General features: G+C 29.0%; 1 protein-coding gene across 1 annotated transcript in view; it reads left to right on the plus strand.

Annotated features, from left to right (window-relative positions):
- The window catches only part of LOC136983348 (vascular endothelial growth factor receptor 1-like), a 106428-nt gene that overhangs the window by 20015 nt on the left and 62065 nt on the right, over nucleotides 1-24348 (plus strand). Inside the window, exons 5-12 of the mRNA XM_067280047.1 lie at nucleotides 881-1026; nucleotides 2869-3025; nucleotides 6551-6865; nucleotides 11731-12066; nucleotides 14352-14525; nucleotides 20266-20424; nucleotides 23004-23300; nucleotides 23381-23508. Coding sequence (XP_067136148.1) covers nucleotides 881-1026; nucleotides 2869-3025; nucleotides 6551-6865; nucleotides 11731-12066; nucleotides 14352-14525; nucleotides 20266-20424; nucleotides 23004-23300; nucleotides 23381-23508 — 1712 coding nt within the window. The remainder of the gene's footprint in view (nucleotides 1-880; nucleotides 1027-2868; nucleotides 3026-6550; nucleotides 6866-11730; nucleotides 12067-14351; nucleotides 14526-20265; nucleotides 20425-23003; nucleotides 23301-23380; nucleotides 23509-24348) is intronic.

A 24348-nucleotide genomic window follows, 5' to 3' on the forward strand; every position in this document is an offset into this window, starting at 1 on the left:
GTTTCCTATTTATGCTATGGGTACTTATTTTCTTATGTTTTCAAGTCAATGACAGATGAGGTTTTAATTAACCAAAGGGAATCACAAAGGAAAATATGCACAAGAACATTTATTTATATGTAAGGTAACAACTGCTATTTTACAACTTGTTAATATTAGACAAAAATAAATACTGCAAAAACCTAACAAACCAGTGAGAAAATTATACACAAAGTGCAAACATTTTCAGCCTGTTAAATGAGTGAAAATGTTTGCACTTTGGGTATAATTTTCTCACTGGTTTGTTAGATTTTTGCAGTGTTTATTTTTATCATATGTAAAGTATTTTCTTAATAAAGAAGTTATTTTACAATTCTCAATTTATTTTCTTTTTTCTCCTTATTTATAACCAAATATCTTACTCAGCTCCTTAAATAATAAATCATCTAACACCTGATGCTGAGAAAACGTTTATTAAAGAAACATTAATGTTTTCAGCCTAATATGATAGGCCATCTTCAGATGCAGGTATTCTCAATCATATTAGGTCAAAAATGTTAATGTTTCTTTAATAAATGTTTTCTCAGCATCAGGTGTTGGATGATTTATTATTCCTTATTTATGTTTATTTTTTACTATTATCATATTTTTATTGAAATACAAATTATACATAAAACTAACCTTTCCACTAAAAATGTTGCTTGATAATTTTTAGATTAAAGTAGCATAAGAAAATTTTATTATTTTCTTATTGGATCAGTATCAATAAATAAAATGCTAAGTGCTGTTTAAATTTTTTATCAACTAAGAATTAGTTTGTTTTAATTGCAAAATTGTTGAAAATAAAACTAATGTGTTTTTTTGGAATTTTTCACGATAATTCTTCGTTATCTGTGTTCAGGTGTTCCTGGTATTATTCCTCATATAAGTATATCATCAGAACCAGATCGATATGCATTAATAAATGGAAATTTAACTCTGACTTGTTCAGTAAATACGCCTGATATCATATTTCGGCCAGAATGGAAAAACATCAGGAATGAAACAGTTAAGTAATTTGTAAAATTTTATAATTTTAAATGTGTTGCTTAAAGATTTGAATAACTCAGAACAAATCAAATCAAAACTTTTTACTTATGATTTAATATATAGAATAATAATAATAATAAGCAATAAGTGCTCTCAAAAACTTTTATTTACTATGATATTTGGTAACTTTTCTTTTATATTCTTTAGAGCAGCTTTACTTCCATTACTGTCTGTATTGCAAAAGTTAAAAGAATATTTGACTAAATGAATTAATTATATTGAAGATGCCATTGAAGAAGATTAAATATTTGTACTTCTTCAAGATTAGGTAGTTAATGAAAATATCAAAAATGGCTACACGATTAATCAAAAATATTGACTTATTCCATATAAAAGTTATCAATATAAAGATTCATACCTTTTGATAAAACTGAAAAATTAAGAAGAAAGATAATATAATAATATTGAGGATAATATAATAAAAAATAAAAAAGATAAGGCAATAGCAATACAGAAACCTTATTTCATTATTATTTCATATTATATTATAATAATTTTCTCATTTAGATGTGATTAATCACAATTATAATTTTATTAGTAAGATAAATTTTTGAAATACATTGAATAATGATAATATATCCATCACATGCCTTCTGTGAGAATACAGAATTCTTAAAATATTAGTATTGAATCAAATGTGGTCTCAAATTTCATTTGCACAGGTTAAATAATTTAAAATATTATAGAGAATAAATATGTGGGTATGTAGCAGACATGAACAAATGTGGCTCTGAGAGCCGCATGCGACTCTTTTTGAATTACATGCAGCTCTTGCTGAAAGGGTTCATTTCTATTTTTTATTATTATTTTTACAATTTTATTTTTATAATTTTGTGAAAATATGTTTATTAAAAAAATTCAATATTTGTTTTATATTATATTTATATTATATAATAAAATTGTGCACCTTACCATACTATCTGCCATGACAGTACAGAACTGTGGCTCCCATGCATTTTGCAAAACCTACATTGTGGCTCCCCCTGAACTCTTGCTTGCCCACCCCTGGTATATAGTTTCAGTTGGCTAGAAAGGAACAGAAACGTACTTCTTTGAACTTACATTTATAATCAAAAAAGTCTCTTTGATGAGGATTTGCAACATGGTTGTTGGCAGCTTTTTGTTGCAGCTGAATTGTTCCTCTCAAAAAACTTCTTAAAGTGCAAAAACGGGTGGAAGACAGAAGATCTAAATCAGATTTATATAGTGGGTGTTAAAAAATTTCCCACTTGAGTTATTTCAGTGATTTTTGTATGTTGTGAGAAGAATGTGGCCATTGCATTATTATGAAGCAGTCACTCTAGAGCTCAATTGACACTGTCTATTGTTTTGAATAGTATGCCATAATTTTTTCAGGGTCTCACAAATAACTTTTGATGTTTATTTTATTCTATGTCAACAAAGAGATTCAGACAACTTTGCAAGACTCCATATATTGGTGGGAGACTTTTTTTAGGAGGACTTTATTTGTCATTATATAAAATATATGAATCTTAAAATGAATATGTTGAAAATTAGCTGTAACTATATGTATTTCCCTATGACAATAAATGTAAATTCAAAGAAGCAAGTTTCTGTTCTTCTTTAGCTATTCAGAACTTAATTTTTGGATATGCCTTCATACAGTTTTTGTATTTTGGTTGAAAACAATACATTTTATTAAGCAGTATTAGTAATAATTAAAACGTCATGAATTTGATTATTTTAAATATACTTGGTAAAAAACATTGAAAATAGATTATAAGAAATCATGGTGATACAAAAAAAAATGAATTAATAAAATTATATTGTATTTTTCAGGATCAACATTCTTCATCACAAATAACAATTGAAAATGGAAACATTTCTAATGTTTATTATATATATAATGTGAAAAAAACTGATGAAAATTGCTATAAATGTGAGATTGAAACTTTTTGTGACAAACTAGCTGAAGAAATTTGTATTAAAGTATTTGGTAAGTTTAATCTTATTGTCAATTTTAATTGTTAATTTTAATTCAGAGAATAATAAATATGAATAATAAGTCTTATTAAAATTTGCATATTTAGAATAAGAAATAATCAGATAGAAGATAAAATACACTGTATAACTTTGTTATGTATTAGAACCAGATATATAAGCCTGGCATAGCCTTTCTAGGACACAGTAACTTTAGAATTAGATTTACCATATTTACTCACATATAAGACAAGGTTTTTATTCATTTATCACAGCTTAAAATTCCTAGGTCGTCCTATATGTGCGAGCGAAAGATTCTTTGCATTTTTGCAAATAATTTTTGTGATTGTGTATTCACATTTTTTACAGGATGCTTACTCTCTTGTATTTAAAAACAAAACTATTTTATTTGGGTTGTTTCAATGGTTCTTGTATATTGTCAGGAGTAAAGATGAATAGCAATAGGAAAAGCAAAGTTTTTGAATTGAATTTCAGATTTAAATTCCAAAATCACACGGGAGCTCGATATAAGTTTTAATCTATTCTCACGTGAAAACAGATGATTATTTGGAAATCAGAATTTTGAGAAACTGAAACTCGTAAGTGTAATCGATGGAGTGTGGCATCGGCCATATTGTATATATGTATTTATTGTATATAGTTGTAATTTTATCTTATTTTTGCCATTTCCTCCTTCCTTTGTCTATTCTTTCTGGAACTTTCCATGACCGTTATCGCCGTGGGGCTGGATCAGCAGTTCTGAGAATCGGTAGGGACAATAGCAGGTGTGTGGCATGGGGAAAAAGTGGCTAAGATAGGGGTCACTTTTCGACGAGATACGAAGAGAGACGGACGGCAAGAGCGAGGCTCGATCGTGATTTCCGAGAGAGGAGAGAAGTGCGATAATCGAGTTGAGAGCCGAAATATAGAGGCCGGCATATTGGAGAACCCCAATAATTGAGAGAAGAAAGAATAGTGAGGAAAGCCACTATCGTCTGATCCAGGGTCCACACAAAGTATCGATACGTATCCGCCGAAAAAGAGAAAATCCCGGGTGAATCATCTCTTTCATTTCTTCTACCTTTCTGCTGTCCTATCTTTCTTATTTTTCCTTAATATTAAGTTAGATTTAAGCTAGATTTAAGTTAGGTTAGTTACGCGTTTACGAGGGACCGATTGTTACGCGCTTAAAAATTAACACACCTCGAATTGTAATTCAGTTGGGATTCCTTAACAACAAGAATCTTATTTGTTCTAAGTGGAATAAAGGAATATTGTTTATTATTGTAATCGTTGCAGTGTCCTTTTCTGTACGTTTCATTCGCGGGTCGTACTGCCACACTCATATAGAACACCACAGGAGAATGGATTCAACTGTTAAGAATTGGCAAAAAAAGGTTCCTGATTGACCAGCTTTACATGAACAAATTATGTTGTCGATTTTACAAGATTTTTCCTTAAAGTTTAAAATGCTAGTAAGTTTTGCAGGACAATGTGTGCATTTACGTTTATTTGATATTTTATTTGTGATTAAACAAGATAAAATTAGAATTGTATTAATAAATCTAATTTTTTTTATTTTGATTTTTAAAGTCACATCTTGTCCTATATGTGAGGTTGTCTTATATGTGAGTAAATACAGTAATTTCTATTTAGAATAAAACATTTCTAACCATAAAGTTCTTACTTGTTTTGTTGGATGGATATGTAATTTAAATTACTGAATTAAGATCCAGTGATGACCAAATTAGACTATAAAATTGTTTTAAATAAATAACACATTAGTTCATGAATTAAAATGTTACTTTTAATCTTTTATATTATAAATATCATATATCTTATGACAAACAGTTTCAAAATTCATTGGATTTGAAAATTTTTAAATTAATTGCTTTTTGATAAAAGAAACCAAGATAATATAACTTTGTTGATATTACTTGGATACCAAAATATTACTTTTTATTTCTAGACAGAATAAAATTTCAAAACAATACAATATAATATGTGAGTTTCTTTCTCAATCTAGGTTTTTACTCATCTTTATCTCTAAATTTACATCGCCATCATTTAGCTTCTATTGAATAATATTGAACGTAAGATTAACTAATTATTTCTAAATTATTCCTAAATTAATCTAAACTAAACTTGATTCTGGTGAAACCGTGCTGTAGTTTATGTTATTCTATGCCAGGCATGGGCAAATGCGGCTCCGAGAGCCGCATGTGGCTCTTTTTGAGTTACATGCAGCTCTTGCTGAAAGTGTTAATTTCTGTTTTTTATTATTATTTTTATAATTTTATTTTTATAATTTTGTGAAAATATGTTTATTAAAAAAATTCAATATTTTATTTTATATTATATAATAAAATCGTGCACCTTACCATACTATCCACCACGACAGTACAGAACTGCGGCTCCCATGCATTTTGCAAAACCTACATTGTGGCTCCCACTGAACTCTTGCTTGTCCACCCCTGTTCTATACTGACACAATGTAGTGACTTCTTTCAAACACTTGGCAGGTTATTCATCTTTTTATTCAGTTAGTAGTAAGATTAACTAATTACTTCTAAATTATTCCTAAATTAAACTAAACTTATATCTAGGAAGAGTAGGGAATAATAAGGAAGATAGGAAAGACAAGAAACCAGATGAAATCATTAATGTTTGTTTACAATGAAAAAAACAATTTAATCCTTACCAATACTGGTATTTTAGATATTTTTTTTCAGTTGCCAAAATATTTTAACAAACGAAAATTCATTATATTCGTCCATATAATTAAGAATTGTGTTTTGTGGACAGTTGAGTAGTCCTTCTTTAATCCACATTGAAACTCACTTCTTCATTCAATGTAAGTTGTCAACTGAATTGGATTGCAAATCTTCTATCAGACAATTGTTCTCTGCTTTAACTGCCCTTTTTCTAACAGAGATTGTCCATGAATTCCAGTCTCCACATGCCTTCACACGTCTTCAAGTCTTATCATAAATGTGTATTTTTTCCTTCTTTTTCACTCTTTTTTAAAAATACCCTGCTCCCTCTTTTATACATTATTGATCAATTCCAACCTTTATAAAATTAATTAACATTTTATAATTTTACCGATGCTCAATATAATTATCTTCAATGTTGTTTTTTTTCAGAAAATATCCAAAATTTTTATTTTACTTAAAGCAGTGTTGTTGTTGTTGTTGTTGTTTTGTTTTGATATCTCAAAAAATACAGATGCCAGGGATTCCACGGCAAAACCATTTAACAACATTTTTCTTTAACTGCACTAAATAATGTTTCTGTCTCGATTTCTATCAACTTTTACAAATTGCAGCTTTCTAATTTTAATTCCATTTAATTCCATTTAACAACTAAGGGGGGAAATACTATAAATAATATAAAACACTTTAACTAGTTGAATTTTACAATTGAAGAATTTTCATTACATTTTCATATTATAAAATAAGAAAATAGAAAATATAAATAATATAATTCAATTTATACTTTAATTTTATAGTAAAATAAAAATATTTTTTTGATTTTACAGACACTAAACCAATACCATCTTTTAATCTTTCAACTCATATTGATAAGCCAGTTGTACTAAAAACTGGAGAAAAATTAGTATTGGTCACATATTTTGATTTATTTCCTCTGGATGCATATGACGAGATAGACTTCTATTGGTATAAGGATGGAAAACAACTGGAAAATAATGATCGTATTAATATTTCTTTGAATCTTCCTAAAAAAAGCACAATAAAAATTTCAAATTTACAGCTATTAGATGGAGGAAATTATACATTTGCTGGAAATACTTCAAAAGAATCAAAAAATATTTCAATTATTGTGCAAATTGAGAGTAAGTTAAGAAATTACATTTAATTTTTAAGTGGATTTCAATTGTTCATATTTTATTTTCTAAATTAATATAAACTTCTCTTTATTTCAAAATTTAAAAAAATATAATATTTTAGATTGTTATAAAAAATTTTAAAAATTAAGCTTTTTTAATCAGCTATTTTTTATTTTAAATGTACTGGTAATACAGATAATTTATATATTTAATAAATTTTATTACAGATATGATATGTTACTTTTATTTTAAAGTATCTACTCAAAAATATATTAATTGTTTAGTATTGAATGAAAATAATCAGTAAAAGAAAGTTGGCAAGGGCTCTTGCTCAACTTTCCTAGCACTTGGAATAGGAGGTTAAGGGGACCAAGAAGTCTAATAATTTTCAGTTATTCTACAAAATAAATTTAAACAATAATGAAAGCTTAAAAAGGAATAATTTTGTTGAATTATGATATTTTTTAAATAGAAATTTTAAGTGTAAAAAACACTAAGACACATTAGCACAAAGTTAAAATTGTGTATGACACTATTATGAGATCTTATTAAAAAATAATTTTTATATTATTAATTAAGTAGAGCATCGATTATTCGAATACCGATCAATCGAAACATCAGTTAACCGAAAGCATTCCAGACGGCAAATCCAAATTTCCACTAGTGCTAGGTGCTGCTAAACTCTTCCCCTCCCTGCCAACATAAACTGTAGGACTACTTTAATATACTACTTTATGTAAGATATGTATTTGTAAGACATGTGATACAAAATATATATAGTACACTTCAGTGTTTAATGTATTTTTTCATAAATGATCAGTTATCCAAACAACCTCCACCCAAATTGTTTCAGATAATCAATGCTCTACTGTATTATAAAATGGCAAAAAGCTTAATTTTGATGGTAGAGATGAGTTTTTAAAAATACTATAAATGCTAATAATCAGTAAAAGTTTTATTAAGTCTGACTCAACTTGACACTTGAGATGTGACACATGACCATCTCTATCTTCTCATCTTCTTGATATTTAATCACCAAAATTTAATAGTATCAATGCCCTGTATATAGAAATAATCCTGTCAAGTTTCAACATTTTTGATTCATCCTATCTTGAGATATAATGCAAAACAGATGCCAAAACACGTGTACACATACACAATTTTGTAAGGGCTTATTCACATTTTTGGGCTTCTGGAGTGTTAAAACATTGAAAAATGCAAAAAACCTGGAGAGTCAAAATTTGACTGATCATAATTTCCTTATGTTATATTGAATATAACAACCAGGAAAGTAAAATTAACCAAGGAAACATGAAAGTTTTTATAAAATAATAAGTTATATCAAAATATTAAAAATTAACTTATTTAAATTAATAACATCAACAGTTTAACATTTTCTGAATACTCAATTTAGAAATGTTTGCATTAACACCAATTGAAAAAAATGTCTTTAGTAAATACAAAAAAATTTTTACTAAAATAAAAGTAATCATATTATATGTACAGTAGATCTCCCTATAACACGGTAGATATGTTCCATGTTATATGAATCCATATTGTACGTGTCACTTAAATACATGAGCCAATCACAACCTGGCACGTGTGCAGTTTAGGGGCTATGGCTGTTTGAAAGGTTTTCTTCCATAAAATTAATCGATTCTAGACTAATTTGACTCAACATTTCCAAATCACGTATAAGTTTTTGGGAATAATCCATATAAACTATGCTATAAACAAAAAATTGTAGGATTACTTACCGAGTGTGCACTGTTTGACCACACCATTGCTTAAGCTTGTTTTCATTGCGGAGTGGCTCATTGAACGGCAGAAGCGTGTTTCCTGATCAGCAAATTTTTCGCAGAAAAATAACTTAACTGTGGCAACATCATTAATAAAAATATAATTTTTATGGCTGTTGAATAATAAATGTTTTTTTAGTAGGTCCAGTGCTCGTTTAAACTCAATAGTTTGTACAATATCCGCTATTGGTTCAGATTCAATCAATCCTGTCGCAACACAAGTCGATGATGACGTTTTACCGTGTTATACTTTATCGTGTTATGAGTCTCTTTTAGTGTGTTATACAAATACAATTGCAATTTTTCGTCGTGTTATACGAATCCATGTTATATGAACCCATGTTATAAGGGGGTCTACTGTACTTTGAAAATTTTTTCCTATTCTAATGTCCAGTATATATATTTTATCTATTTAACAGATTATGAATATATCAAATATATCAACAGATTATGAATATATCAAATATAATGATATTAATGAAATGATAAATGATGATGATGATGATGATGCTGTCTCACAAATATTATCACATACACAAAATATGTATAATTATTAGAAAATGAAATGACAAATACAATATGGGCAGAACATTCAAAAAAATCAAATAACTTTAATATGCTAAATTTCTTTTAAAACAATTGTAATATATAAAAGGATGAAAATATACATAAAAACATAAATCAAGAAGTGACAATTTAAAAATATAAAAATGGTGAATATAGGAAAAATAATTTAATTGTGGAATTAACTATTGACTTAGTAATTTACATGTTTTTATAATCTAGTATACAAGTATTAAAAGTGAAAATGTATTAAAATGTGCAGTGCTTTATATTAAATCTTAACTTGGGTTCCCTTTATGTCGGATCTGGTTGGGCTAATTTAATTTAGCTAAATAATTTAAAATTACTTTTCATTTTTATGAATACAACAAATATTAAACAAATGTTTTTGGTTTCTAACTTATAAAGCTATCTTCAGATTAGTAACTTGTAGATTAGTAAATGTAATACAAATAAATTTGAAATACATTTAGATTTGATTAACATATATTCTATAATTTAAATAAAATAATGGTATTCAAAATTAAAGTATTAAATACAAAATAAAATACACTCATGTTTGTGAAAATTGTAACACCATGAAGGAATTGTCAGAAATTAATGAAATTTATTCCACATATTACTGATAGTGGATTAAATTTACAAGACAAAAAAACAAAAAGATCGTCGGAAATCAGTACTTTGTGTGTGCGCCACACTGAGCGATGAGAGCCTCACAACGTCATGGCATTGAATCATAGAGGTACTGAATGTAATCCTAGGGAATGGCATTCCAGATGGCTTCGACTTGACGCCAAAGTTCAGTCTTATTGTGTGCCCCACCAGCCGTATGAGCGAGTCGCTGACCAATGAAATCCCAGATATGCTCGATGAGCAAAATATCTGGGGAATAAGCAGGCCATGGTAGAAGCAAAACCTGTTGTGCACTGAAGAAGGCTTGTGCAGTCTGAGAAACATGTGCATGGGCATTACCCTGCTGAAATACAGCACCCAGAATGCATCGAAGAAGGAGAGGACCTCTGGCTCCACAATTTCCCGTATGTAGCGATCACTGTTGAGGTTGCCCACAATGTGCACTAGATGGGATCGACAATTATACCCAATAGCTCCCCACACCATGATGCCAGATGTTTGTGTGGTATGACGCTGGATAACACACTGTGGGAGCCGACGTTCCCCTCTGTAATGTCTGATGCATACTCTTCCATCATTGAACTGCAGAGTGTAGCAAGATTCATTGGAAAAAACAACTTGTTGCCACTGGCCATGCCATGCACTGTGTTGCTGAGCCCATTGAAGTTGAAGGCGTCTGTGAATCAGCAAGAGAGGAATCTTGCATAGAGGAACCCTTGCATGCAGTTCATGCTGCAGCAGACGGCAACGAACTGTGGAGCTAGACAACAAAACACCTGTAGCCGTGCTCCAATGTTGTGCTAACACACGAGAGGATGCTGTATGGTCCATCATAGCCATGTGGATGAGGTGTCTGTCATCCTGTGCTGTTGTGCTATTACTTGCCCCACTGCAGGTTTTCACTTTATTTGGTTCTCCTCTGTCCATTTCTTCCAAACACGCATCACTGTTGTGGCATTACACTGCATGTGGGCTGCGATTTTTCGATATGAAAATCCATCCTCTTGCATACTGACGATGCGGCCTCGTACAAACTCCGTTAGTTGTTAGTATGGCTTCCTCCGCTTTTGACGAGGCATATTGACCACCAATGAAACATTTACTGCAGACAGAGGAAGATAAATGGATTTCAATGCATCTTTACAGTCCTTTATGTACCTGGAACAAGTGGCTGATAAGGAGCCGTTTCTCATTCCACGCATGCACAATCGCTTTGTAATTCTAAACATTTGCATGTCTTACCTCACTTTACATTTCCTGTAAGTCTGGTTCAATTTGCACAATTCCTTCATGGTGTTGCAATTTTCACAAACATGAGTGTATATAAAGTTTTTTGTACATTTGCTTTCTACCATGAATATTTGATAATTGCATTTTGTCCTTCAGAAGCTTTTTGTTTGAGATATACTGTTATAAAAATATCTGCCAAACCAGTGACTTCAAGATTGAGCTCACCCTTTGAATTGTAAAACAAGTAGAGATATTGGGCTGACTTAAAGAAAAAATATTTTCAAAAATATCTGTTTAGAAACAGCTTTATTGTAGTTATTTAAAATACAAATATATTGATATATAAATATATTAATTTTTACTAATATTCTATTAATAAAATTTATTAATAATGGTTATTTTTGTATTGTAAATTTCAGCAAAATAATATTTTAGTGAATACACACAACAATGTACCAAACTTTAAATCATTTTCAAATATTTAACTAAATGTTTCCAGATTAACAGTTAGTTTAAAATGTAGCAGAGTTATCCATCAATATTTGATTAAAGTGTTTGACATGTAGTTTAATGTAAATGTAATAAAATATAATAGTATTTTTTTCAGTTATTTAGTATTATTACATAAAAGTATATTATTTACAGGTAAACCAAATATCAATATTACTGGATTATCACAGAATAACTTTTACATGGCTGAAGAAAGACATGTTTTCTTTTGTGATGTTGAAGCAAAACCACTGCCAAATGTTATTTGGTATTGGAAATCATGTAATAGTTACATTACATGTGATAAAAATTGGACATTAGTGGACCCTGATTTAAATCTTCCTAACTTTGATAGACACATGCAAGCTGATATTTCTGACATTAGAAGAATTTGTCGTTTGGAAGTTACAGCTTACCAAACAGGGTATTATAAATGTGTTGCTGAAAATGTTCATGGTATAGAATCTGAAGAAATGCAATTAATTGTAACAGGTAAATCATTTAATTTAGTTTATTTTTATTAAGCTATTGATTAATGTTGAAATTTGAAAAATATTTATCATTTTTAAAAATTGGTTACAATGTCAACATCAGTCAATAAAATATTTAAATATAAATTATTTTTGTTAATTTTTATTGGTAGACATTTGTTGCAATGCAAGTTTTTTCAAATAATACTATATATATATATATATATATATATATCAGAAAAAGACCACTTATTCAAATAATGCACTTTTTCCTAAAAATATGTCAAAGTTCAGAAGAAATTTATTAGAATCAAAGTATATATCAGTGTATTTTAAACATTTATATGTAAATTTAAATTTAAAAATATTTTTAATAGAAAAATGAGCAAAAATTATTGTGACAACATCACAATATCAGGCTGCAATTTTTAATTGTGTTTTTAATTTATTTAACTTAAAATATATATTCTTGATATCAAATTAGTAGTTTTTTATTGAATTTTCTAATGACAGCTGTATAATTTGATGAACTAGTATAAGTCTCTTTAATCCGAAATAATCTTTTATGGTAGACTATCCCACAGCTTTTACAGGTTTTGAACTCCTTTATTGTTTTTCTATAGATGTGGGATAGTCTACCGTAAAAGTTTATTTTGGATTAAAGAGACTTATACTAGTTCATCAAATTAGTAGTATCTTGCCCCTGTACATCATACTTTTCTTGGTAACAACAGAGTTGTTCTATGTAAGCTTTCCATATCTGGTTTTTCATTTATCTAACACTGTTCTCGAGATTAAGGAAAGACAGACAGAAAGACTGACAGCAGTGGGAATTTATAGGTTTACAATTTTTTCAAATTGCAGCCCGAAAACATATTAATCACTTAACAATGTTTAAGCATATCTACTCTGCTTATTAATAAAAAAGTAAATGTTGAAATTAAGATTTGTAAATAAGTGATCAACATAAAAAATTAAATGTTATATTTAAAGCAAATAAGCTGTTATTTCTTATCAAAAATACATGTAAAATGTCAATGGAAATTTATTAATATTGAATCATGTATATATGAATGATACATTAAGATTGAGTGCCATAGACCTTTTGATGGCAAATCCCTCTTCAGTTAGGATTATCATGTGTCCTCATTTTGAAAATGAAAATTACTGTCCACATACTTTTTCCCTGTTTGTTTTTAATTCCCTGTTGTTATTTATTAAATTATTTAATAAATATTAATTTAATTATAATTATTAATTTTAATAAGAAATGGTGCCTGCTTTAGTGCCAAATAACTCAGTATTTATTTATTAATATAGCAGTAATATAACCTAATTTAATCCAGCAATTGTTTGGCTTCAATATGTAGTTATTGGGCTTTGAGATGTTAATCTGTCAATTAAAAAGTCATTGGTTTGATTTTAAACTTTTTATTTTGAAGAATTTTAAGCTGCACATATGTAGTATATATTAAAAACATATTTTAGAAAGTTTAAAAAAATATTTAAATTAATTGGTGCAAAAAATGTATTACATTAATTAATTAAGTAATAATGCCTCGCAAATATAAATGAAATAAAGAATATACATCATTCTTGAAGAAAATTATTTTAACAGAAATTGGAAATTATTATTGACTCTACATTAAGAGAGAAATATTTTCCAATATTTTATGTTGATCACATTTAATAAAAATAAAATAATAATAAAATGACACAAATGTTGACATGAAAAGTAAATAAAATCATTCTCAATCATAAACAGGCCCACCGTAAGTGGGCGTGCAAGGCGTGCACCGCACGCGGGTGGCACATCCAGGGGGTGGCAAATTGGTATTGCTGGCAAGTTCAGCGTAGGTAGTTGTAGTTAAACAAGGGTGGCATAATCAGTATTGCACACAGGCGCTCAAACAGCTAGCGGTGCTGCTGATCATAAATACTTGATACTGAATGTAATAAAATTCAAATACCATTATTGAAAGAAACTGTTTAATGATTTATATTTTTCAGAAAAAATAATTTTGATTTGATTAATTGAACACTCAAATTTAAAATTTCAACATTTTAAATGTTAAAATTTAATACTATAATAAGCTGAACTCTGTATATAATCTACAAGTTTTTTTTGAAAATAAGGTTGAAATATTTTGAAAATATTATTAATAATAAACATCATAATGTATTATTTCTGTATGCAATAAACAATAAAATTTCTGAATTAAATTTTTTTTTGTTTGGTGTTATTTATAATTACACTATTATTATCAAATTTTTAGCAGTAATAAAATAATGAATTTCACATTTCAGATGTTGAAGATGGATTTAGAAGTAAAATTTCTTTAAAGTCACCTGTTGAATTAGACAATGTTACAATTGAATGTCAAGCAAATATATTTCACTACAGTAGTATTAGATGGGAATGGCTTCCTTTAGAAGAGAAGAATTCATCAGATATAACAGACCTTTTGGAAACAAACTTAAGTTGTATCTTTTTATTACTTTTTAATAATAAATGTCCCAATTATCTAAATATCTAAAATTAATAAATCTTAACATATTATATTTAAAATTTCACAAAATTCATTAAGTTGAATATAATAAATATTTGAACTTTGATGATGATATTTTAAAATTAAATGTGACTGTTATTATCTAGTAATTATAAATATAATTACTAGATAATAATAAATTAATCAAAAAATATATTACCTTGATAACAATTTCAAGGTTACTTAATTAACAGAACTACTCATATACAGGGTTCCTATGTACCTGGAAAGTCAGGGAATTTGCCTCCTTGGCTGCCTTGTTGAATTTTTGCTGACAGTGTGATTGACAAAGTGTATTCAACTGCAGACAGTGAGAAGTAATGTGGTGCAATACAGCATATGAAAAGGGATGCAGAAGGGATGCTTCCTATCATTGCTAGCTATAAATATTTTTATTAACTTTACCAAGAAATTAGTACTGATAACAGTCTCACTATTTTATACTTGTTGTTCTATAACAAAAGATCATTATTATGTAAACATTATTTGCACACTTCTCATACAATGTTTGATATTTTAAGTGAAATAAATTGTAACAAAAAATTTCTTATTACTTTTTTAAAAATTGTCTTCTGATTTGTTTTCTTATTGATAATAGATCTGATATTATTTATAAATAATGATTAAACTATCTTCTAAATTTTCCAATTTCTTTCAAAAAATAAATAAATTATTAACACCTTTACTTCCTACAGCAATATACTAAAACTTTTACTGTGGCCTTATCAAAAGTTCCAGTTATGTAAAATCTTCTCCTAAACTAAATAAAAAATTTGCAAATTTAAAACACTATTTTAATAATCATGTAAGATAATCAACATGATCTTATTGATGCTGATTATACTTTACAATATTTTAATAGATTTAATATATAATTTGTTTAGTATTCAGATACAAAATTTATCTTACTTTGTTATTAAACATAATAGGATATTAAGATAAACTAACGAAACAAATTAGTCTGATATTTGTCTAAGTACTTTCAAGCTTTTTGGTCTCTTTATCAGGGACAATCAAACATAAATTTCAAATTCTGTCAATTCAAAGTACAGTACTTGAGTAAAATATTAGACTAATTTTTAATCTATTTTGACTAGTTATTAGACTATCTATAGACTTAGTTTAGATTATTTTGTTAATTTTATCATTAAAGCAGTTTTTAATGTAATGAATATAACAGAGATATGTAAATTATTGTGCTGCAATTTGAAAAAAATTGTAGACTTGCAAATTCCCAGTTTCATCTGTTTGTCCATCTGTCTGTCTTTCCATAATCTCAAGAACAGAGTTAGATAGATGAAAAACAAGACCAGATATGCAAACCTTAGGGGCAGGAGACCCTATTAACCAGTGGCGTGCCGCGACATTTGATGATAGTGTAAGTCCGCCGACTTCTAGGGGGGAATCATTAATCCCGTGACAGGATGGTCTAGGGTCGTTCGTGTGTGGGTGTGGGAGAGGCGACAAAGACGACAAGTGTCTCACAAATAAACCCATTTATTTAAACACAAAACAACTTACACTAAGCACAGTTCTTTACACAGGTGAACGTTCGAACGTTTTTTTTTTGGACGTCGTGTTTCCTATCATTGCTAGATAGTAGGCCCCGGGGCAGCGGCAGGTGAAGCGACTTGTCGGCAGGCGTTGGCGGACTTTCCGATCGACCTCTGGAGCACCTCTTGTCTCTCTTGAAAAACCACTCGGCGAAAAGTCTCTTGTCTCCTCTGCTCGGCGATTACATTAATTAATCTTTTTCGTATGGTTCATGTTGATTGGCTCTATGTTTCCTCTTTCTCGCTTCTTGATTGGTCCCTTGCTTGTCTCCAAGCGAAAAACGACTCCTGTTCGAGTCACGAAAAAGAGCCGCCTCGACGAATCTACTTGACACCCTCCGTTTACTCAGGACGGAAAGAATTGATGGAACTTTGAAACTTGCGCTCATATTTTCCCCGATGTTGTCTAGACTAAGATATTTTTGAAATTTAATGATTTGATGTGATGTTCCTTTTTATTGAAAACCTTTCCCTTTTTCCAAATTTTGATGATCTAAATTTTGTACACGAGCGACTTATCAAAGATCCATCTCTGCTGCTGGACTCTCGTCCACCACCTTTAATTATTACAATAATCGCGTTTTATTTTACATTAGGCCCTTTTTGCCTTTTGACATCTTTCTCTTTTTTTTTCTTGCGTCGCGGTTTCAAATGACTAACGCATCTAATCCGATCTTTGATCGGTTTTTGTCCCCTTTAACAATGGACGATTTTCTACATTCGTTTTAACAATTTTCTAATATAAATGATTAATGTCAACCCGTTTTTGGGACTTCACATAGGGAAGCTGTGTTTCTGTAAGAAGCCGACTTACAGGGGCAATCACTTAATTGCGCATCAGGGCTCGTTCGTATTCGTTTGTTCGATAAGCCAGTAAAAACTGTATACTTCTTTAAATGTATTTTTAATAGATTATCTGACGTACTTAATAAATAAGAAAGTTCAATATAATTACCTCTGTTATTAGATTCAATAAATTCCCTATGCTCTCTAAATGCCAATTCTTGCTTTGAGAAAAAACATATAACATCTATTAATTTAGATATATCTATTAATCATAATTATCTCGTTATAATTTTCAATATTTATTTTATGTTGTCTACCAATGTTAAATTTTATTCCGCTTCGATTTCCAAATTGCTTCAATTTTACGAAAGAATCGTCATTCGTCATAAATTTTATCGTCAAAATGTCGAAATTTTTTTGTTGACGTATTTATATTTAATTTAGGCATTGGTCTTTCTCTTTTAATAATGTTTTCTTTTTCATTATATGGTCTTGAGCCAAAACTTTTTAAAAATAAATTTTTTAATCACTAGCCACGATATAAGGGCTAAAATTAAAATTATAAAAAAAATCTTACTTGGTAAAACAAAATGTGTGATAAATATACATACCTAGTACAAAAAATTCTTCAATTGTATGAATATACTTTTAAAGAAACTTATAATCAAATATAACTTTGTGAAGAAACGTACATAAAAATAACAAAATATTCTTTACTTTTTCAATCTTAAAACAATCCACTTAGTGAAATAGCTCCCTATGAGTGGCTAATGAATGGAATCAGAGACGGTCCAGGTAGGCGTGTGCATGCCAAATCCCTAGAGTGCCAATACCGGTCAATGTCAAATGCCTCTTTTGTTGCATCACTAGTATATCTCAAAGGATGCCACAGGGCTGTTGTAAATTTTAAACATTTTTCACCATAGATGTAAAATTCTAAATATGTTAAACTTAACAGATTGTCCATCGTTTGTTTTCTAACTAATTCGTTTTAGGACCAAGTGTCCATGGAAATTTCCAAAATTTACAACTTTTCGGTCACTCTCATTGAACTGGAAAAATTTCTGTCTTTATTACATCTAATATTATGAAGAGATCAGACCCCACTGTACTCGGCAAGAGATTGGTTCAGTTAAGCTTCTGTTTAAGTAAAATTTCGGATCTTTCATCAGGGTTTTATTTATGTCTCTAATTCCCTAATTGCTTAATTATTTAACTACTTCTTAAGTAGAAATAAGTTGAAACCGGGTACTTTGTACTTGAATATCTGTAGTCTTGGAAAAGAAGTGGAAAGAAATTTTTATGACAACCGATACATAAATCGTAAATTTAAGGAAAATAAATTCTAGAGCTTTTTCGTACCATTGTACAGTACGTCTCATTCATTAAATTTGGTTGTAAATGATGCTGCCAAAGTAACAGTTAATTTTTAACACTACTAGAATTGTACACGTTTTTTCTGCATCCCCTTACAGATGGGACATACTAAATTGTAATATCACTGGTTTAACATTGAAATCTGTAAGTAATATAAGATGGGAGAGCAGAATAAACGCGGAATAAATGTATCAAATATTTTAATGGATTTTTTTAAAACTCCTGTTTATAATTAAATATAACTTTGTGAAGAAACGTACATAAAGTTATCATAAAAACATGCAAATAAATTCCTATCGGTTGAATTAAGTTATAAATCTAGTCTAGGGTGGGCAACCTTTTTTATAACATGAACCAGAATAAATTTTACGTTATTTCCGTGGGCCATAGTAGTTAATTGACGCCTTCTTGTGACTTGTAATTTTTTTAGTCTGCAAATATGAAATAAATACTGTATTTTACGGACTATAAGACGCTACGGACTATAAGACGCACCTTAATTTTTAAGCAATTTTTTTAAAAAAAATACCTATAAGACGCTACAGACTATAAGATGCACCTGAATTTTGGAGGCAATTTTTCGAAGAAAAAAGTGTGTCTTATAGTCCATAAAATATGATAAATAAAAAGTTAATTACTACATTTATTTTTCTTATCGTTTTCGAAAATTACAAAGAATTGGAAAAATAACTATTTATTAAATTGGAAAAATAACTAATTATCTATTAAAGATTTTGCGAGTCAGATAGAAACTTTTCGCGAGCCATAGCTGGCCCGCGGGCCGGTGGTTGCCCGCCGTTGATCTAGTCTACTCATGATTCACATAATCGGGCGAGGGCAGCCGAATATCTAGCAGGCAGGCAGCTAACAGCCCACAACTGGTCCGGGATATAAAATTAGATGCTTTATGCGTGTGTTGCTTCTACCAGCTAAACCGGGTGAGGTTGGTGCGCTGTAAACCGCATGTGACAATGCCTATATAATCTGGCTGATTGGAAACTGACCCGGTTTCGACACTCCTTCCGCCACCGAATCATTCAAATATAAATAGCAATCTTATCGTTTTTTCACATGTAGTATAGAAATTTGTAAAAGATACATAATGCAGTTATAATAAAAAATTAATTTTAATTAATGCTGTACGTTAAAATATGAAAATTTATATTTTATAAAATACAAGGGAAGGTCACTGGAAGGTGGAATCGCCGCTTCCATTGCTTCCAATGACGGCACGCCACTGCTATTAACTGTAAATGATCTTTTAGCACAAACCAAAAGTTATATTAATTCAAAAATTTTCCCCTGAAAGGTGTTTGATAGATGACTGACATGACTCTATTGTTAAAGGAAAAAGATGATGTACAGGGGCAAGCCACTACTAATTTGAGGTGGAGAGCATATATTTTAAGTTAAATAAATTAAAAATATGACTAAAACTTGCAGCCCAGCATTGTGACAATGTCACAATAAATAATTGCTCATCATAATATAAAAATCTAATATATTATAAAATGTTTTTAAATTTGGATAATTTCCATGCAGTGATGTAAGCCAATATGTTTTTATGCCATGAGATTGATGAAAGTTCTGTCATAACTATATGTAAACATTATTTTATTATATTATGTATGTTTATATTACTTGGCTACTGAATAAATCTTTGCAAAATTTTATTACTACTATTTCTGAATCTGAAATACGAAAGTAGGTGAACTCATTCCAACTTAATAAAAAAATTTTATTTTTTACTTAAAAAACAAATTTTTAGAATTTAGATTTTTTATGCTTGGAAAAGTGATATTGTTACCTTTAAATTTTTTTATAATATATATTAATATAAAATGTATCTAAAATTTATATTTTTATATTAAATGTTAGATAATTGGGATAGCATATAAAATTATTATTTTTAAAAATAAATTTTATATTTATTTTATATTTTATTATTAAATATAGATATCAACACTTCATATGAAGCAACTTTATATTCTCATGTAATTGTAATTAATTTTCGTCCTATTTATGTTAATAATTCTGGAGTTTACATCTGTTATGGTCAACCCTTAGATAATAATACTGATGTTATTAACAATTCAATTAGCTTTGTTGTAAAAGGTAAGAATTTATAATAATTATAATACAGTAATAATGTGTAATTACATGTAAAATTTATTAATTTTAAACTAATATAAAAAATATTCACTAATAACAGTGAATTTCAATTTCATGAGTTGTAACTAAAAATGAAATTGTACTCTTTAATAGAAAAGTTTCAAAAGAAACTTTTTGATGAATAACAAAAAAATATTTGTATTTTTATTGTTATAAACTACAAAATAATCATTAACATAGTAAAATATCACCTGTATTTCTTTTATTTTAGGTATAATGTTGCCTATTTTGATCATACTTAGTTTGGCAAATCTAGGTCATATACATGTACCCATAGGGATGCTGTCTTTTTGCTTATACCATTTATTATTGTATTTAAAATAATTATCTAAGACTAGCATTATTAATTCACTTAATCATTCTAGATTTTTAATATTATCTAATGTTTCTTTGGTTTTATTTTTACTGATGGATGGATACATATTTTTGACATCTAGCAATGCTAACCTAGTGTTTACATCAATTTTAATTTATGCATATTATAATAAATACATAGGTGAAAATTGTATCTTGAGGTCATTCTGTCCTGTGGCTGTCCAGTTTGATAAGTCTGTCTATAGGAAGAGTGTGCTAGCACAAAACATAGGAAATTCATAGTTAATGTTGAATTTTGCAAGGTATTTAAATGAAAAATACATGTTATTAGGATGTATAGATTATTGTATTTTTAATCAACACATTTTTTTTATTATTTTGTAAAAACAGGCAAGCAGAACATTATGAAATTATAATATAATAAAATTCAATATATTTTTAAGTCATCTTTCAGCAACGAAAAATGACATTTTAGTTTTTCTAAAAGTAAAATTTAATATTACCTCTGTCATCTTCAATGTAAATATTGAACTCAATATTTAGCATATAAGTCAAGGACATATTAAATTTTCTTGGAACACCACATTTATTTATTAAAACTAAGCATATCACAGTTTTAGTATATCTTTCATATATTTTACATTTTATATTTAAAAATGTAATGCACAAATAAAAATTAGAGAAACTCTGAAAATGGATGTTTTATTGGGTTGTTTGGAAAGTATTTTCATTTTTTTTTTTTTTTTATGGGATAAAAACAATTTTCTTATAATATACAGGGTGGTCCAACAAAAATGAAATGGCAGAGTTTTTGGATAGTTGGATTTGTATTTAAGCAAATTGCTCAGACAGGTCGATTTTATTCTTGAGGGGGACATCTCAGAAATCATGTAAGGAAAAAACAATTGATCATAAAATTAAGGCTGATAATGTGTTATCTGTTAACTCTGCCATTTCGTTTTCATTGGCCCACCCTGTATAAATATTTTATTGAATTATATATTGACCATTTTGTTCAAATACCTGTTGCCTTCTTTCTGGTAGTAGCACAATTCCACATTTGTAAAAGTTTTGATCTTTGCTTACAAAAAACAGATTCAAGTGATTTTTGACATCCTCATTTGAAGTAAATGTTTTACTGTTTAAAAAATTTTGTAAAGACTGGAACAAGTAACAATCCAAGATTCCAGATCTGGCAAATATGGTGAGTGTGGTAGTACATCCTGTCCAAGCTGTAACAGTTTCTGACAAGTTACCAAACTTATGTGGTACAGTAAAAAGCAAAGCAATGTGACACTGTCCTCGACTGAAGCTGAGTACGTTGTGCTTTGTGAAGCCACCCAGGAGGCTACTTGGCTGAAGCGAGTGTTTCTGGACCTTGGGGAAACTGTCGATAAGAAAGTAACTATGTACAAGGACAACCAAAGTTGTGTGAAAGTAGCAGAGAATGATCATGTGAATCAATGTACAAAGCATATTGATGTCAAGTATCATTTTGTAAGAAATGAAGTAAAGAATGGGAATGTGTGTATTATGTACTGCCCTACCAACGAAATGATAGCAGACATTTTAACAAAGCCAGTGTGTACTGGAAAGCACATTAAATGTGCTAGACAACTTGGACTCAATGACTAAGCAAAATGGGACAAATCACTGAAGGGGAGTGTTAAATTTCTCTCCTGTCATTACTTATACATGTGGCAATGATTTGTTATATGCACTTTGTATTCTTTGTATGTTTATTTTTTCTAACAAATAAACAGCCTTGGGGTGGTGTCTTATCAAGCCTGCCACTTTTTGGTTCAGTGTGACTGAAACGGACCAAAGTAGTCATGTATGATTTATACTTACTTGTAAGTTATTCTAGTCTCCACATATAAATGCATAAGTGATATATTTTAACACTTGACTAAAGACATTGACAATAAAACTATTCCATAAATTAAAATATACGTTAACAATCACAAATTATGTACTTGTTTAATGTCTACTTATTGTATAACAAGTGATACTAAAATGTTGGTTTTTCAAATATTTTTTTAGACTAAGTGAAAGTTGTTGAGAACCATTTGGATATAATTTTAGTCTATTTGCACATTTTTCAGCAATATATTATAGTCTACTTATATAAACATAATATTATGGTGTATAATAATTATATTTTTATTATTTAATAATTTTAAAAATTATTATTATTGAATTTACAGATATAATTAAACCAATGTTGATTTCAACAAATTTAAATGGAACAAAAGTAACTGTTAAACAAAATCAAGAGTATCAGTTTTTTTGTTATGTAAGAGGATCTCCATTTCCTGTTATAAAGTGGTATCGCAATCAAAAGCTGTTAAAAAATTCTGAATCAAAGGCATTAAAATTCAAATTAAATAATCAGCGACTGCTTATAAATAGAGTTATTAATACAGATGCAGGATTGTATCAATGCAAAGCAGAGAACAGAGGTGGTTATATTACTAGAAACATAACACTGCAAGTTATTTCAGGTTTGTCAAGAAATTTTTAATAGAAAATCATCTTTATTTTATTTATTATCTTTATAATAAAAAAATCATTACTATTTCAGATGAGAAAAATGAAGATAAAAATTTTAAAATTTCAAAACAGAATGTTATTATTATTGTATGTGTATTTATTACTGCAATTGTTTTTGTAATAGTAGGTATAATTGGAGCAAAAATATATAGGAAAAAAGTAAGTATTTTATATTTCATAAAAGAATCAATATAGCACCAAACCTTCTTTGTAGTACCGTCTCTAGTAGCTTATTAACTTTATAACGACTAACATTTTTGATTCTTCAGATGGATCATCTTCAGGTCAAACATAAATGTATTTTTAAAAAGTTCCATTAATCAAATGCGTTTCCATGAATTAGCTGCATGACGTCATTGTTATAAAGCAGGATACAAGATATTAAACTCATTTCAAATTGTTGTCTTTAAGCTTTTAAAATTTTTTAATTTTGATGATATTAATATTAAAGGGTCTGGATGTGGTTTAAAGTAATATCTGTCATGCGTAAGACAAACATTTTTCATCCTTGAAATTAATCTTCTCCCTTATTTTTCAGGTTTGTATATTTCCAGCAATTCTAAGATCCTAATGTTTTTTGATCATTTGGCTCTCTTAATGATGGTGGCGTTCTGAAGATCAGCCTGGATGTTGCTGTCTGAGGCATAAATAGCCAAGGCGGTGGTCACCTTTTTGTGGCTGATATCATAATTATGTTCAGCCAATTCTTTTGCAGGGAGTGTATTGTGGAGCTTATGTATTCCAATTCCCATTGGCATCTATAGTCCATAACATGGTTTACCAAGGGTATATCATGGAATATGATATACCCTTGGTAAGCGGAGTTGATTTGAAATCTTTGATCCGTTGTATAACAAGGTGTATATAGTAGGGTTGCATACATGTTATTTTGACATTCTCAAACTTTGCTATCTCTTTATATGTGTTCTTCATAATATGATTATACTCTATTACTATAAGGCAAGTATTGGTATCATGTCCACTATTTCCATTCAGTGC

This window comes from Centruroides vittatus, unplaced genomic scaffold (assembly GCF_030686945.1).
Source record: "Centruroides vittatus isolate TY-2023 unplaced genomic scaffold, ASM3068694v2 contig_880, whole genome shotgun sequence".
Taxonomy (NCBI): domain Eukaryota; kingdom Metazoa; phylum Arthropoda; class Arachnida; order Scorpiones; family Buthidae; genus Centruroides; species Centruroides vittatus.